The 18256-nt window shown below is 47.4% G+C and overlaps 1 protein-coding gene across 3 annotated transcripts; it reads left to right on the top strand.

The window, feature by feature from the left end:
• The first annotated feature begins 8117 nt into the window (after window positions 1-8117).
• LOC123421803 lies at window positions 8118-12396 on the top strand. 3 transcript variants are annotated; one of them, XM_045107610.1, is made up of 4 exons: window positions 8119-8281; window positions 9910-10058; window positions 10445-10580; window positions 11987-12396. In XM_045107610.1, the coding sequence occupies exons 1-4, from the start codon at window positions 8164-8166 to the stop codon at window positions 12136-12138; spliced, it is 555 nt and encodes a 184-aa protein (XP_044963545.1). In that variant the 5' UTR covers window positions 8119-8163; the 3' UTR covers window positions 12139-12396. The 3 variants fall into 3 exon arrangements, with proteins under 3 accessions (XP_044963546.1, XP_044963545.1, XP_044963544.1); XM_045107609.1 differs by having other exon boundaries at window positions 10445-10634; XM_045107611.1 differs by lacking the exon at window positions 11987-12396 and having other exon boundaries at window positions 8118-8281; window positions 10445-11980.
• The last annotated feature ends 5860 nt before the right edge of the window (window positions 12397-18256 follow it).

Raw genomic sequence — 18256 nt, 5'->3', positions numbered from 1 at the left:
TCGCAGCTAAGTCCCCGAGTGCGATGATTAGTGCACACTTGGAGAAAGTTTGTACTTAGGCGATTCTGGATCGCAGCTAAGTCCCCGAGTGCGACGTTTAGTGCACACTCGGAGAAAGTTTGCACTTAGGCGATTCTGGATCGCAGCTAAGTCCCCGAGTGCGACGTTTAGTGCACACTCGGAGAAAGTTTGTACTTAGGCAATTCTGGATCGCAGCTAAGTCCCCGAGTGCGACAATTAGTGCACACTCGGAGAACGTTTGTACTTAGGCGATTCTGGATCGCATCTAAGTCCCCGAGTGCGATGATTAGTGCACACTCGGAGAAAGTTTGTACTTAGGCGATTCTGGATCGCAGCTAAGTCCCCGAGTGCGACGTTTAGTGCACACTCGGAGAAAGTTTGTACTTAGGCAATTCTGGATCGCAGCTAAGTCCCCGAGTGCGACGATTAGTGCACACTCGGAGAGGGTTTGTACTTAGGCGATTCTGGATCGCAGCTATGTCCCCGAGTGCGACGATTAGTGCACACTCGGAGAAAGTTTGTACTTAGGCGATTCTGGATCGCAGCTAAGTCCCCGAGTGCGATGATTAGTGCACACTTGGAGAAAGTTTGTACTTAGGCGATTCTGGATCGCAGCTAAGTCCCCGAGTGCGACGTTTAGTGCACACTCGGAGAAAGTTTGCACTTAGGCGATTCTGGATCGCAGCTAAGTCCCCGAGTGCGATGTTTAGTGCACACTCGGAGAAAGTTTGTACTTAGGCAATTCTGGATCGCAGCTAAGTCCCCGAGTGCGACAATTAGTGCACACTCGGAGAACGTTTGTACTTAGGCGATTCTGGATCGCATCTAAGTCCCCGAGTGCGATGATTAGTGCACACTCGGAGAAAGTTTGTACTTAGGCGATTCTGGATCGCAGCTAAGTCCCCGAGTGCGACGATTAGTGCATACTTGGAGAAAGTTTGTACTTAGGCGATTCTGGATCGCAGCTAAGTCCCCGAGTGCGACGTTTAGTGCACACTCGGAGAAAGTTTGTACTTAGGCGATTCTGGATCACAGCTAAGTCCCCGAGTGCGACGTTTAGTGCGCACTCGGAGCGAATTTTTTATTTTTTTAGACCGGAGTCTACCAACGCGGAAGAATTTGGAATTTGCAAAAAATCCATTTGCTTTGTATTACTTCAATGATACTTGTTCTTTACATTGCCTCAGTCGGCGGTCACGTGTAGAAGCGCTTCAAGAGATCTCCGTTCCATGCTCGCGGCTCGTCCGTTTCCCTGTCGAGGTTGTAGAGTCGATATGCTCCGTTGTTCAGCACCTTGGAGATGATGAAGGGTCCTTCCCAGGCGGGAGCCAACTTGTGAGGTCTCTGCTGATCCACTCGGAGCACCAGGTCGCCTGCTTGGAATGTACGACTCCTGACGTGCCATGTGTGGAAACGCCGCAGATCTTGTTGATAAATGGTTAAGCGAGTCAGTGCCATCTCGCGCTCCTTTTCTAGAAGATCCACTCCGTCTTGCCTGGCTAGCTCTGCTTCGGCTTCGGAGAAGAGTTCGACTCGTGGAGAGTTGTGAAGCAAGTCACTCGGAAGGACTGCCTCTGCTCCATAAACGAGGAAGAACGGGGATCGCCTTGTAGATCTATTTGGAGTTGTGCGGAGGCCCCACAACACCGAAGGCAGCTCGGTGACCCATGCGCCGGCAGCATGTCCAACTTCCCACAGGAGTCGAGGTTTCAACCCTTGAAGAATAAGTCCATTCTCCTGCTCTGCTTGCCCGTTTGTTTGGGGATGCGCCACAGATGCAAAATCCACTCGGATACCTTGGCATGTACAGAAACCTTTGAATATGTCCGAGTCAAAGTTTGTGCCATTGTCAGTGATTATGTTGTGCGGTACCCCGAATCTGGAGATGATGTCCCTGACAAACTTGATGGCCATAAGGGCATCGAGCTTCTTGATGGGCTTGGCTTCAATCCACTTGGTGAACTTGTCGACTGCCAGCAACAAATGTGTGAATTCCCCTTGGCCTGTCCTGAATGGACCGACTGTATCTAATCCCCACACTGCAAATGGCCAAACAAGAGGGATTGTCTTCAGCGTAGATGTTGGCTTGCGGGACTTGTTCGAGTAGAACTGACAGCCTTCGCATTGGTCGACCATATCCTTCGCCATTTCATTCGCAAGCAACAAGAAGAAACCAGCTCTGAATGCTTTGGCGACGATTGCTCTTGAAGAGGCATGCTGGATTTCTTCCAGGATCGTTGAAGGACGCCTCAAACACTTTCCTTGTACAACTGGCCATCAACGACAGTGAAAGATTTCGACCTGTGGACGATCTGCCTCGCTCGGACTTCGTCCTCCGGTAACTCTTGCCTCAGGATGTACGCAATGAACGGCACAGTCCAATCGGGGATGAGAGCAAGAATCTCCATGATCAAATCAACCACAGCGGGGACCTCGACTTCAATCGGATCTGTCGAGCTCTTTGGTTGTACTGGTTCCTTTGTGAAAGGATCTTCTTTAACTGAGGGAAGGTGCAGGTGCTCGAGGCAGACATCACTCGGGACTGGTCTCCGAGTGGATCCAAGTTTCGCCAATTCATCAGCTGCTTGGTTTTTCAGTCGCGCAACATGGTGGAGTTCCAGACCTTCAAACTTCTTCTCGAGCTTCCTCACTGCATTGCAGTATGAAGTCATGGTGGGGTTCCTTACATCCCACTCCTTCATCACTTGATTAACCACCAAATCTGAATCGCCATAAACCATCAGGCGACGGACGCCGAGTGTGATGGCCATACGCAATCCATAAAGGAGAGCTTCATACTCTGCCTCGTTGTTGGAGGAATCGAAATGTATCTGTAGCACATACTTGAGTTTATCACCTTTTGGCGATATGATCACTACGCCAGCGCCGGAGCCATTCAACATCTTGGACCCATCGAAGAACATTGTCCAATGAGCCGAGTAGATGTGAGTTGGTTGCTGTTGTTCTACCCATTCTGCTATGAAGTCAGTCAGAGCTTGAGACTTTATAGCCTTCTTCGCTTCGAACTTGATGTCGCAGTATAACATCTCCATTGACCACTTCGCCACTCGGCCTGATGCGTCTCGATTGTGGAGGATTTCCGACAACGGAGCATCAGAAACGACAGACACCGAGTGGTCTTGGAAATAATGAACCACCTTCTTCGCAGTCATGTAGATCCCGTAAATAAGCTTTTGATAATGGGGATACCTCTGCTTGGAAGGAGTCAGGACTTCGGAGACATAATACACTGGCCGCTGAACCTTGTGTGCTTTGACTTCTTCTTCGCGTTCGACTGTGAGAACAGTGATGACGACTTGATTTGTAGCCGCGATGTACAAAAGAAGGGGTTCTTTACTGAGCGGGGCAGTAAGAACCGGCTGGGTGGAAAGCAGGGCTTTGAGGTCGTCGAATGCAATTTGGGCTTCGTCTGTCCACTCGAAAGTATCTGATTTTCTTCATGAGTCGGTACAGAGGTAGCGCCTTCTCGCCGAGTCGACTGATAAACCTGCTCAAAGCCGCTAGGCAACCTGTGAGCCTTTGAACATCATGTATTCTGACCGGTCGCTCCATTCGGACGATGGTCCCGATCTTTTCGGGGTTGACATCGATCCCTCGTTCGGAAACGAAGAAACCGAGTAACTTTCCGCTGGGAACACCGAATGAACACTTGGCAGGGTTGAGCTTGATATCGTACCTACGAAGGTTGGCGAATGTTTCCGCCAAGTCAGTCAGCAGGTCGGAACCTTTGCGTGACTTGACTACATTATCATCCATATACGCCTCCACATTCCGACCGATCTGGTCAAGGAGGCATTTTTGGATCATGCGCATAAAAGTTGCTCCTGCATTCTTCAAACCGAATGGCATAGTGATGTAGCGGAAGCACCCAAATGGGGTGATGAAGGCTGTTTTTAATTCATCGGGGCCATACAGACGGATCTGATGATAGCCCGAGTAGGCATCAACGAATGACAAACGCTCGCAACCCACAGTCGAATCAACAATTTGATCAATGCGGGGGAGCGGGAAATGATCTTTCGGGCAGACCTTATTGAGATGCTTGAAGTCAATGCACATTCGGAGAGACTTGTCCTTCTTGGGCACCATGACAACATTGGCGAGCCACTCGGAGTGGTGTACCTCGCGAATGAAGTTGGCTGCCAAAAGTTTAGCCACCTCCTCTCCGATTGCTTTCCTCTTGTGCGCGGCGGACCGACGCACGCGTTCTCGGACGGGCCGAGCAGCGGGATCCACATGAAGTCGCTGCTCAGCCAACTCCCTGGGTACACCTGGCATGTCAGCGGGCTTCCATGCCAAAATGTCCCAGTTCTCACGGAGGAATTGGATGAGCTCGACTTCCTATTTTGGATCGAGGGTGGTGGAGATGTTCGTCGGGGCAGCGGTGTCGTCCGTCGGGTGGATGCTGACCTTCTTTGTGTCTCCCGCCGACTGGAATGCGGACTCCGAAGCTGGCTTCTTAGAATGCATCAAGTCAGCAGGGTCGGCTGTCTTCTTGTACTCGTCCAGCTCGAGGATAGCCATCTGTTGATCGGCGATCCTCGGCCCGCTGCCGATTGCCCGTGACAGTGATCACACCTTTGGGACCCGGCATCTTCAACTTCAGATACACGTAACATGGACGGGCCATGAAACGCGCATATGCCGGACGGCCCAGAATCGCATGGTATGCACTCTGGAAGTGTACCACCTCGAATGTCAGCTTTTCCTTGCAGAAGTTCATGTCGGAGCCGAAAACGACGTCTAACGCGATCTGGCCAAGTGACTTGGCCTTTCGTCCAGGGACGACTCCGTGGAACTACATGCTGCTCTCGCTAAGTTTGGACATCGGAATGCCCATCCCCTTGAGAGTGTCGGCGTACATGATGTTCAAGCCGCTGCCGCCGTCCATGAGGACTTTGCGCAGTCGGACTCCTTCCACCACCAGGTCGACGACCAGAGCCTGTCTCCCTGCGGTGGGCACGTGTGCTGGATGATCCGACTGGTCAAAGGTGATCGCAGTCTGAGACCATTTGAGGAACGTGGGGTTGGTTGGGGTGGCCATGTTCACCTCCCTGTTCACCAGCTTCAGTCGACTCTTGCTTTCCACGTCAGCAAAAGCCATCATTGTTGCATGGACTTGGGGGAACGGATCCTCCTTGTCCTCATCATCCTGTTCATTGTCCTTTTCACTCGGTTGCCCATCGCCGAACCCTTGGATCAGGAGGCAACATTGCCGAGTGGTGTGCTTCGGGAATATGGCGTTGCCTTCTTCGTCCATTTTCGTGTGGATTGGACATGGCTGATCCAGGATGGAGTTTCCGAACTGCTTCTTCTTGGGGTGAACTGCGCCTTCCCCTTGCCCTTGAACTTGGCATTGGTAACGGCTGCGGCCTCTGCCTGCGGAGTGGACGGAGATTTCTGCTTCTGCTTCCGAGTGCTGTTCCCATCTCCATCGGCGACTACTTTATGCTTGGCTCTACGAATGCGGTCCTCTTCTTCGCCATTTGCATAGTGTGCCGCTATCTCCATCATCTTGCTCATGGAGATGTCGCCTGCCTGACCGAACTTCAGGTACAGATCTCTGTACCGCACGCCTGCCTTGAAGGCGCAGACTGCTTGGTGCTCTATGACGTTCTCCACCGTGTGGTAGAGGGTTGTCCAACGCTGGATGAAATCGCGCAGGGGCTCATTCTGCTTCTGGACACAATGCTGGAGCTCCACGAGACCAGCAGGGCGTTTGCACGTGCCCTCGAAGGTCCTGATGAAGACTCGGGCCAGATCTGCCCAGCTGTAGATGCTTGAAGGAGCCAACTGGTTCAGCCACGCTCGTGCCGAGCCGTCGAGCATGAGGGGGAGATGTTTCATGGCGACCTGGTCATCTCCGCCACCAATCTGGACCTCCACTCTGTAGTCGTCCAGCCACGTTTCTGGCTTGGATTCTCCTGTAAACTTGCTGATCCCAGTCGCCAATCAGAAGTTGGGAGGGATTTCAGCCGAATGGATGGCCCGACTGAAACACTCGGGGCCAGAAACGATGGTCCTGCTTCCACTCGGACGGTCTCTGTCATGACCATCACGGTGAGCTCGACTCCTGTCGACCTTCCTCTGGGCGATGTACCCTCTTGCGTCGGGCCTTGGATCATACGTGTCACCGACTGAACGCCGATCATCCTGATGTCGGGGCCCGTAAGGCCCACCCCGCAGAGGGGTGCGTGAACGGCGACGATCTTCGGGATTCATGGAACGGCTGCCTCCTCTATGTCGCTGATGAGAATCGGGGCTGAAAACCGACCGATGCATGTTCGCGTCGACGGAACTGTTGTGGATCCTGTTGTGCGACTGGGAGACCGCCGAATTCTGCTGTTGCGCCGTGTGCAACAGGGCACGGATCTGCTCGATCCCTCTACCAGACTCTGAATTAGTCGGTTGGAGGGAATCGGCTATCTTGGCAGCGGCAGCCAGGTTGAGGACGGGCGTGCGGAACACCTCCACGTTGCTCTGACGAGCGCGTCGACTGGCGGAACGGTGGGGCTGACGCCGAGCGTCGGAAGACTCGCCGACCTCGTGCTCGTTCCGACCAGTTTGGCGGGGACTTTCATGGGAATTGGCCATGAGAACTTCGGCCACAGGCCCGCGACCCAAGTACTCGGAAGGCATCTCAATCGGAACTGAGTCCAAGCACTCGGACGACGGCGTGACCACAACCGACTCGAGGACCGCCACTTGAGAGGACGCGTGCTGGCGCGCCTGAGTGTGTCGCACCCAACGTTGGAGCCGCGGACGGCGAGACCGCTTGTTGCGGCGCGTGACGGGGGCGAGGATCGACACCAGAGCCGACTGCTGGAGAAGAAGGACGTCGCGAGCGCCGGCACGGAAGTGTGTAGCCCCGCGAGTGGGGAACGCCTCGACGTCGAGAGGCGCATCCCGAAGCCATGCCGAATCGTCGACGATGAAGGAGAGTGCGCCGAAGAGGATCTCATGACCCATGAACAAATCTCCACCGGACGACATGATGAAAAGATGTAGTCGCAAACTCGCCGGAAGTCGCTTAGACGCCTGCCCCACGGTGGGCGCCAACTGTCTTGGGTATAAGTCTGACAGTAGATGTGTAGGGTACGAAAGGATGGGCAGAGCCTTAGCTACGGCGAGGTTGTATGAGTTCAGGCCCTCTACGGTGGAGGTAAAAGCCCTAAGTCTCAGTGCTCTTGGAGCTTAATGTCGAGTGAAATATGGAGTACAGTGAAATGCTAACCCCTGCACCAGTGGGGAAGGGCGGCTTATATATATAGAGTGCGCTGCCCTTCACAACGGTCCGGTGCACAGGGGTGGAGTAGTGGCGAATAAATGTCTACGTTACAGGTAACGTATGCCTTAAATGCTAATAATGGTGCATGAAAACGTATGACCGTTGCCCTCCAGGGAGGTTACGATATACAGAGTGGAATCCAGTCGGTAAGTTTAATACGCTCCGAATGCTCGTCCCCGACTGGATGGTGGGGGAATCGTCACCGACTGGATGATGGGAAGTCCTTAATTCAGTCGGAACTGACTAAGGGTCTTGTCCCTTATGAAGGATAGTCCTTGGATAGGACCTATAAGGCAGGCCTATGACCCTATCCTGGGACTATAACCCCATCATACTAGGTTTCTATGACTATGATACTTATCAGCGTTGAACTTTCAGCACATCGATCATAATGTAATAACTAATGCAGTGTAACACAATATTTGCTGCTTTGAAGTACTCATCACAAGCTCCAACCCCGATCCCAAGTACAATTATTGGGTGCTTTAACTAAGACCCATATGGCGTCTTTTGCTTGTAAAAGCGCGCGTGCCATGTTGTCATGAATCGATCTGAAGTTGATCGAGTAGGCTAGGGTATAAACGAGTCAACTTTCGAAGCCTGATAGGAACATAATGAGTACAGATCGCGATGATTGTATTTGTACTCCAGAAAAGTGCTGTTCAAAGTTTCAACTTTCTTAGAATAGGCACCATCTCACGCAACCGATGCATGCGTGGAGTGGGCACTGCCGGCCACCTCGACTCAGCCAAGACACTGGTAGAGTATATATACGCCCCTCCGCTATCTCTGTCTCCTGTGCTCACCAACTCTTAAGGTTAAACACAGGAGCTATGGCGTCTACGTTTAGCGTTGCCGATGAACGAGACAAGTATTTCAATGCACAATCCACTGGTTCCACAAATAAAAGTCAAGATGGGGAAGAAAACACTGTGCCTACGTTTATTAAAGGTAAGCAGACAGGTTCTTTTATCCGCCTAGTGCTGACCTCTAGTTCCTCATCAAGGCTTTTTGTTGGGGAAACGTTTCTGGCCGATCCGCGCATGCAGCTGATTAGGCATGTAATTTTTTTTTCGTCTAAATTTATTGTAACCATCGTTCATATTTGCTACAAACGTTTTTTATTTGCTACATTTGTCCAGTAAAAAAGTTACATATATGTTTGGTTGCAACTTCAGTTTGTCGTATTTTTCGTTACAATCGATGTTTTTACTTTTGCTACAAGTGTGTTAATTTTTTCTACAACTGGCATCATTTTTTGCTGCAGCCGTTCATTAAAGAAGTTGCATACACGTTCGTCAGAGTTACAACCCGAGTTCACCGGATTGTTTTGCTACAACCCTTTTTTTGTTTTGCTACCACGCATCATCAGCTTCGTTTTTTTGTTACGACCACGTTGATATTTTTTTGCTACAACTATATTTTTGTTGCAACTATGGACGAAAATTGCTGCATCATGACGAAATTTATTGCATCGAGAGAATAATGCTGCATGAAGATTTAACGGTGTGGCCCGCATACATCTGACGGATCGGGCAGGCCGCGCGCCGGCGCAGAGCACTGCTCTTTTTCTTGAGATATACAGTAAATAGAACATGTACCTCTGTGGATTTGTAAAAAGTATTTGTGATTCACTATTTAATTTTTTTATCCTCAGCTGAGATCTCGGATTCGTTTGATCAGCTTCTGTTTCCATGGAGATGTGAAAATAGCACCCCCACCCCCACAACGAACACACAGTACAATGGTCGCACAAATGAAAGCCATACAAAAAATGCATTTTACCTCCTTTTCTATATACTCTTTCTGTACCTAAGTATTTGTAGTTGAAAAGAACCAGACATTATTTGCATATGGTACCCATCGTACCATATGCATGTACATAGCGAGGCCTGGACATGTACTCCCTGCTTTTCAGTTTATACGGCTCATCTAAAAAATCTTAGATTTTTATTATACTAGGCTCATTTTGAGTATAAATGAGTTAAAGTGATTTGAGTCTCGCATCGTATTTAATTTTCGTAGAGATAAGAGAAAGAAAATTAATGGCTATGCATGATTTCTTTGTACATGCATCATGCAAGTACAATAAGAGGGGGGGTGCTACATTTATTGCTTTGCACATCAAATTTGAGCGAACATGTAATTCCAGCCGGGATTGCACTTTTCCAGTGGGACAAACAGGTCTAGGATCGGTGTAGGGTTGATTTTGAGCGGGATCAGAGGGTATCGATTTCAGGGATTCAAAGGTTGAGGTTCGATTCCGACCAGCTCTACGAGTTTAAGGTTTAAAACAGACTTTGGCCAATTAAATACGACACTCACATAATACCACATTAATTACCAATCTAGATTACCAATTTACCCTTGAAATCAAGGCACTCCTCAAATTTTGGTTGTAGTACTCCCAGGTATCCATATAGGAGTACCAAACAATTCTATCCATCAGATTAGAGTAAATGGATGGCTCTTATTTACTTGTGGGTACTGTAAAAGAGCTCTAAAAAAAAGAGTATACGATAACTATAATTGCACTTTTTGTCATATAGTTAATCTGATACCATCGTATGTGCGCGCAGACTTTATCCAGCAGAAGCAAAAACTACTAGACGATTTCGAGAGGACATTCCTGCTGCCTACCAACTCAAGTGATGCAATAGCTTGCTTGGAAAAATGTACAATCGATATCAAATGCGTCGCTACCCTTGTTTTGAAGGGCAGTGTGAAGGTGAGCTTGGCCCCGTCCTTACTTAGTGACAAGTGACATGTAATGGTCGAACCTATATATGAGTTTGGCTTCGGTACACCCCACTTGAAATGTTTGCAATTTTTGATGCAGCTTAAAGATGGAGATTATAGTTTACTCCTTCAATAAAAAAGTTGAGATCGTTCTGTGATCTCTTATTTGATCCACTACAGGAACAGGGATTAGAATTAGTTGATTATGGAAGTATGAAAAAAATACATTTTTAAGTAACTTTAAGATTCGTGCAAAGTTTTAGGGGGAGGGGGTGGACGAAGCAAAACTCCCTATACATTTGTGGGTTATCTCCAATTTACCTCGAGTATAAGATCGATGCAACAGTCAACTAATAATGTTCTGTTTGTTTACAGCATGTGAAAGAACAATATGAGGTGAAGCTTACGCCAAGAGAAACGAGTAATCTCAAGAAACTGCCTATCACTCCCCCATCCAAGGACCAGACCATGACCGTCGTCGATAAGACAAATGATGCAAAGAAAGAGAAAAGTAAGGGCTCCCATCTTCCTCTATCATCGACAAATGATGCAAAGAAAGAGAAAAGTGAGGGCTCCCTTCTTCCTCTATCTCGTATTCTTTGAACTTCATTGTAGATGAGTTTACTTCTATGTTAATGAAAGCTGTTGATATAAGTTTGATCAAGGGATTATTAATCCCTGATATAATTCTTGATGTACAGTTTTCAATATGCTGATGAGAGCGTCATGTTCCTTGAAAATTATATTTGTACTGTTAGAAATGTTGAATGGTCACTTTCTTTGAACACTTATTAGGAAAGAAAATCATTTTCCCGAAAGTGATTTACTTGCCCATAATTGAGATGACAAAGTGCACTTGAGTTTGCTTGCATGATTTTCTTGCAAATTGAAAGATTTTCATTTTACATATTTGTGTACTCCTTTTCATCTGAGTAAATTGCCTAAAGAGGAACACCGAACTATGGGAGATAAACTAGATTAATGACTTTTATCTTTCCACTTTGTTCTGGGACCTTTATTCTATTTATAATGAACACAACATTATTATTTATTGCGCTTGGTATTATATAGCGGCACAATGCACATATTGCACGAAGCCAGGACTCTGAAGCAGGAGATTTCCGATTTTATGCCATGCAATTTTTTCTAGTTTATGAGGATACCATCTCCTCTATACTTTATATACGCCGGACTTGGGATCGAATCAATACAAGATAAATATTCCAATTTTCTTCACTTGGGATGCTACTGATATTGAATATAATTCACATTTATGACAAGTGATGATAGGCATATGTTAGATCATTGGAACGAATTGATTCGGTTGATTTTCTCTGTTCGGTCATATTATTCAGAAGCATTTTGACTCTTCATTATAGTAGTGTATATTCAACAAAATGCACGAATCGCATTGTTAACAACACCGGTGTTAAACCGTCATTTTGCCATGCTCTCTGGTATCTTATGATTCCTCCCATGGTTTTAAATAGTGCGCTATAGCATGCTATAGCGTTTACAAGAGGTCTTGCGTTAAGGGACATTGATCAAAACACATGAACAAATATTTTAATAGCGCGCTATAGCGTTTAGAATAGGTCCTCCACTAAGAGGATGAACACCTATTTAAAACTATGATTCCTGCTAGGATCAAGTATTCTCGTGCTAGATTGCCATCAACCCATTTCCAACTTGTTTATTTTTCCTGGCATATGAAACCATAGATCATCTCTTCTTTTGTTACATTCTTGCAAAGAGGTGTGACAAATAATTATTGATATGTTTAATTTTCATCTTAGTTCTTATTTGTAGTCGATTGCGCAATTATGGCTTCCTAACAAAAACAAAAGGACATTGAACATTTTCATTTATGGTGCTCTTTGGAGCACATGGTCTTTAAGCAATAATATGTGTTTTCAGGACAATCTACGACTTCAGTAAAACCTTTGCAAGAACACCCTTCCGGCTCTGGAGAATCACCTGGAAAAGGTCTCCAACCTGGAAAGAAAACTCTGGAAGCCACTGAAGGGAAACATGGAAAGGCTCCAAAACCTATAGAAGGTCCTAAGTAACTAGATGATTCAAGGCCAGTTTGTTCTGGTTTAGAAATCCAACCGGCCTGTACTCTGTAGTAGGTGCTTGAACGCATTTGTATCAGCTCCATAAAATAATTATTTCGTACTGAACATGTGAAACAGATTTATGGTTTCTTTCAGTGTGACGAAACCTGGGGGTTTTCACACTTTTCTTCATTTTATCGAATGGATTGTTTGTGTGTATTTCACCAGTTCAATTTTCAATGATGATGTATTATAGAGGTTTCTTTCTTATTTTCAGGAGAGGATTTTGGTTCCTTTTTACCAGCATTATGACTAAACAGTGGGATAAATTAAAACACTAGATATATTTCTAGTATAATCTTGTTTGTGTCAAAAGCAGTTGATGTGGCACACAATTCTTGTTGATGAAAGCATGGCGTCCGAAAAAAATTCTTGTTGAAAAATGTGAAAGCAGTAACCCAGGCACACAATTTGTGATGATTGATGAAGTTTCTTGATTAATGGCTGTATTGTAAGATATGCTCAAGAAGACCTCACTGCCACTGCCATCATGAATCTATGCCGAGACCGGACATAATCCCCTAGATCAAGGAGTATCAATACGTGGTACATATGGCACCCTAGCGTCTACCTTGACGATCAGAGAAGAACTGGAGTGAACCCAACGGATATTTTCCATATGATGCCCTTCATACCATTGGGTTTCCACCAATAATAAAGACACTTAGCCCTAACCTAATCAATACTGTATAACAAATATAAATCTAATATTCCTCATTCTTGAAAGAGGAATTGGCTGTAGATGTTAATCATGTTGCTCATGTAGGATTAGGAAAGAAAGCCAAACCGAGTCCTAGTAGTATTAGGATTCCTAGTCCTAGTCTATTTCCATAGTCCCTTGTGGACGTGTATAAAAGACACCCTAGGGGTGTTGATTGTAACACCAGAAAAACGAAAAGCAATACAAAGCAAAGGCTCGACACGGGCCTTTAGCCATCAAATCCATCGATCAGTTTTATTCGTGTCGCTAGTTACGCAAGTTCCGTCAAGTAGCCGGCCGAAGCAAGAATCGCGTAGGCACGCCTGTACAGCTGCATACGCACGTTCAAAAGCCAACATTTGGTATCAGAGATCGCCATGCGTCTTACTACTTTGGTGGGAGAGATCCGCGCGCTTGGTGCAAAGCTCGATGAGACCGAGATCGTGGAGAAATTTTTCAGTTCTGTCACTGATAAATTCACGTATATCATCGGCACGCTCGAGCAGCTTTACGACATCGACGACATGACCATAACGGAGGCGATCGGACGATTGCGGACATGGGAAGAGAATGCTCGTGGCTGTCGAAAAGGCAAAGGAGGAGGTAGCGACCAACTCATGTACTCGCGCGCAGATTGGGAGGCCCCAAGTAGCAAAGGAAGGCGTGACGGTGGCGAAGGCTCAGGCAACACGAAGGGTGATGGACAAACCGGAAAAGGCAAAGGAAAAGGCAAACCACAAGGTCGTGGTAAGGCGGGCCAATCTAAAGAGCAGAAACCACGGAACTTGGACTTGTCCGAGGTCAAGTGCTATAACTGCAATAAGATGGGTCACTTTGCGAAGGATTGTCCAAAGCCTAACAAGCGGGAGATCAAGGCAAATTTGGCAAAGCAGGAAGACGAAGGTCCAGGTCTTCTGATGGCCGAAGTTTGTGATCTCGCTAAAACGGTGGTTGTAAAACCAAGCCGGAAGGTGCTACTTCATGAGGAAAAAGTGACACCAAAGTTATCCGGTGATCAGAACGTGTCGTGGTATCTCGACACGGGTGCCAGTAACCACATGACGGGGTGCAAGGAGAAATTCCTCGAGCTGGAATACGATGTTGAAGGCTCGGTCAAGTTCGGTGATGGTTCAGCTGTGGAGATTTGCGGACAAGGATCTGTCCTCTTTGAGGGTCTCACAGGCGAACATCGCATACTCACCGGAGTGTACTACATCCCACGGCTGCGCAACAACATCATCTCTATTGGGAAGCTTGACGAGAATGGATGCAAGGTGAATATAGAGAGCGGAGTGATGACGATCTTCGACAACCTCCGAAACGTGCTAGCTCGTGTTAATCGCACACGGAATAGGCTCTATATCCTCAACCTTCATCAATCTCAACCGGAGTGTTGGCTTGCCAAGAGTGATGATGATTCGTGGTTATGGCATGCTAGATTTGGACACGTTAACTTCTACGCCTTGAAGAAGATGTCAAAGATGCAGATGGTATCCGGGATGCCAGTTATCGACCATGTTGATCGAGTATGTGACGGGTGCTTGGTTGGAAAACAGCACCGCAGGCCATTCCCTGCTCAGTCTACCTATCGTGCAAGTGATGCACTCGAGCTGCTCCATGGTGATCTATGTGGCCCTATCACCCCGGCAACTCACGCTGGAAAGAAGTATTTCTTCCTTGTGGTAGACGACTACTCGAGATATATGTGGGTCATTCTCCTACGATCTAAAGATGAGGCGTTTGAAGCGTTCAAGAAATTGAAGGCTGCAACAGAGATGGAACACAAGCTGAAGGTTCGCGCTCTACGGACAGATCGCGGCGGAGAGTTTACGTCGAATGAGTTCAACGACTACTGCGAGAAGATTGGCATAAAGAGGTTCCTCACGGCACCTTACACGCCGCAGCAGAATGGGGTCGTTGAAAGGCGCAATCGAACCGTCGTTGACATGGCAAGGAGTTTACTCAAGAGCAAGAACCTGCCAGGGACTTTTTGGGGAGAAGCTGTCTCGACGGCGGTCTATCTTCTCAACCGGGCTCCAACGAAGGCGGTGATCGGCAAGACTCCGTATGAAGCAATTTACGGACGTAAGCCGAATGTGTCTCATCTACGGACATTCGGGTGCGTGGCACATGTGAAGACGGCGGAGCCGCACCTCTCAAAGCTTGCCGATCGTAGCACCAAGATGGTGTTCATCGGATACGAGAGCAGTTCTGGCACCAAGGCATACCGTTTCTACGATCCACAAACCAAGCGTCTACGGATTTCACGCGACGTCGTGTTTGAAGAAAACCAAGCGTGGAATTGGAGCGCCGCAGCCGACGATGCTCCAAATAGTAACATATTTGCAGTTGAATTTCCAACTGATGATGATGCAGGGGAGGATGTCCAGGTGATTGGCAAGACACCTAACCAAGGTGACCACAATGGTAGTGATCATCATGGTGCCGACACCGACGACGACGCGCATAGGTTGCAAGGAGATAGCGACAACGCCGCGCACGACACAGGTGGAGATCTCGACGACAACATCGACAACGAGGCGCATAGTGACGACGACAATCAAGATGATGGTCACGGTCACGACGACTACGCCGACGACACGGATGTCGATGACACACCAAGGTCTCAGCCGTCTTCCTCAAGTGCATCAACACCGACACAATTTGTGTCGCCTCCTTCGCAAGCCACAACGGACTCCTCAGGGCCTCGTCGCTACAAGACCCTCAAGAAAGTCTACAAGTACACAAAGCCAGTTACGCTCGAGTACTCCGGACTATGTCTGTTCGGAGTTGAGGAGCCGGCGAACTTCGTAGAGGCGAGAAAAAGTCCTAGCTGGACGCACGCCATGGATGAGGAGATGAAGGCAATTGAGAGCAATGGCACGTGGACTTTGGTAACCCGACCTCCAAACCAAAAGACGATAGGTTTGAAGTGGGTTTACAAGTTAAAGAAGGACACGGAGGGTGCCATTGTGAAGTACAAGGCAAGACTCGTTGCAAAGGGCTACGTTCAACGTCAAGGAGTTGACTATGATGAGGTATTTGCACCGGTTGCTCGAATCGAGACGGTGAGAGTGCTCCTAGCTTTGGCAGCACAAGAGGATTGGAAGGTTCATCATATGGATGTTAAATCCGCTTTCCTCAACGGCGATCTCACAGAAGAAGTGTACGTGGAACAACCCCTCGGCTACGAGAAGAAAGGCGAAGAAGGGAAAGTTTACAAGCTCAAGAAGGCACTTTACGGGTTGAAGCAAGCGCCAAGAGCTTGGAACTCAAAGTTAGACCGAAGTCTGGTCTCGCTCGGGTTCAAGAGATGTCCCCTCGAGCACGCAGTCTATACAAAGAACTCCAAAGGCTCAAACCTGCTAGTTGGAGTTTATGTTGACGATCTGATTATCACCGGAGATAGCGTACAAGAAATTGAACGTTTCAAGGCACAAATGAAGAACAAGTTTAGCATGAGTGATCTGGGATTACTCAGCTATTACTTGGGCATCGAAGTGAAGCAAAGCTCCGGAGAGATTTCCCTATGTCAATCGGCTTACGCGGTCAAGTTATTGGACAAGTGTGGCATGTCAGATTGCTACGCGACACAAGTTCCAATGGACCAACGTCACAAGTTGAGCAAGCGTAGCTCAAATCCGCCGGTGGACACCACAATGTATCGAAGCGTTGTGGGTAGCCTAAGATACTTGGTGCATACCCGACCTGACTTGGCTTATTCAGTCGGGATCGTGAGTCGTTTCATGGAGAATCCGACAACCGAACACATGAGCGCGGTCAATCAAATTCTACGCTATGTGAAAGGCACAATTAATCTTGGCTGCACGTACAGAAAGGGAAAGGAAGGATTGATCCTTCGTGGATATTCAGATAGTGACATGGCAGGTGATGTTGATGACCGAAAGAGCACAACGGGCATGGTTTTCTACCTTGGCCCGAATCCGATTAGCTGGAATTCTCAGAAGCAAAAGGTGGTGGCACTGTCTTCATGCGAGGCAGAATACATAGCGGCAAGCACGGCGGCTTGTCAAGCAGTGTGGCTGAGAAGACTCCTAGCTATTCTTGCAAAGCGGGAGGTGCAGAAGGTGTCACTGAAGATCGATAACCAAGCTGCAATCTCGTTGTGCAAAAATCCGGTTCATCACGAAAGGAGCAAGCACATAGATACCCGGTTCCACCATATCCGGGAGTGCATTGAAGAAGGGTTGATCGAGGTTCAACATGTGAACACGAAAGACCAACTTGCCGATATTTTCACCAAGTCCCTCGGTCGACAGAAGTTCATCGAGATGAGGAGGAAAGTCGGAGTGCAAGAAGTGAAGTCAAGCAACAAGATTAAGGAGGTGAATGTAGATGTTAATCATGTTGCTCATGTAGGATTAGGAAAGAAAGCCAAACCGAGTCCTAGTAGTATTAGGATTCCTAGTCCTAGTCTATTTCCATAGTCCCTTGTGGACGTGTATAAAAGACACCCTAGGGGTGTTGATTGTAACACCAGAAAAACGAAAAGCAATACAAAGCAAAGGCTCGACACGGGCCTTTAGCCATCAAATCCATCGATCAGTTTTATTCGTGTCGCTAGTTACGCAAGTTCCGTCAAGTAGCCGGCCGAAGCAAGAATCGCGTAGGCACGCCTGTACAGCTGCATACGCACGTTCAAAAGCCAACATTGGCAATGTAAACAAAAAAGGAAGGCCGAAGGAAGAAAGGGAAACCGTTGACCATTTCATGGCCGCTAGTAAAGTTTTTTTTTGTTTCCCATCCTATTGCCCCTATGTATGTGGCAGACTGGCAGTGGATTGGATGACTACAGGAACAGCTCTTTACTCATTCCAATCCATATTACATAAGTTAACAAACTAAAACATTTACGACACAACATTAATATTATTGGATCTATCATCAACTATGCTTCTAAGGTATACTCCCTCCGTTCTAGAGTATATATATGGTGTATTGATTATCATGCAAGTCAATCATTCGAGTGTTTGACCAAGGTTAGAAAATAAACTAACATCATACACTACAGCACGACACTGTCACCGACCGACTTTTGGCTGGAAAAACCACTATCAAACTGTTAGTCGGTAATACTCGCGTGTAATGACCAACTGTTCGGTCGGAAATGTTGAAACATCTGGCATCAAACTATGTGTCTCTGATACAATTTGTTTTCTGCTCAAGGGAAGCAAATATAGTAGCTCATACTCTAGCTAGGTTTGCTGAACCCATTAAGACTATAAAGTGGATGGAGGAGCCTCCCGGCTTCCTCATTGATACATTAGCTAATGATGTAACTGTGTTTTTCAATGCAATATAAAAGCGGTCAGGCTTTCCCCGCTCAAAAAAAAAACTATGTGTCGGTAA

Source organism: Hordeum vulgare, chromosome 1H (assembly GCF_904849725.1).
Source record: "Hordeum vulgare subsp. vulgare chromosome 1H, MorexV3_pseudomolecules_assembly, whole genome shotgun sequence".
NCBI lineage: Eukaryota > Viridiplantae > Streptophyta > Magnoliopsida > Poales > Poaceae > Hordeum > Hordeum vulgare.
This window is presented reverse-complemented; position numbering and strand designations above follow the sequence as displayed.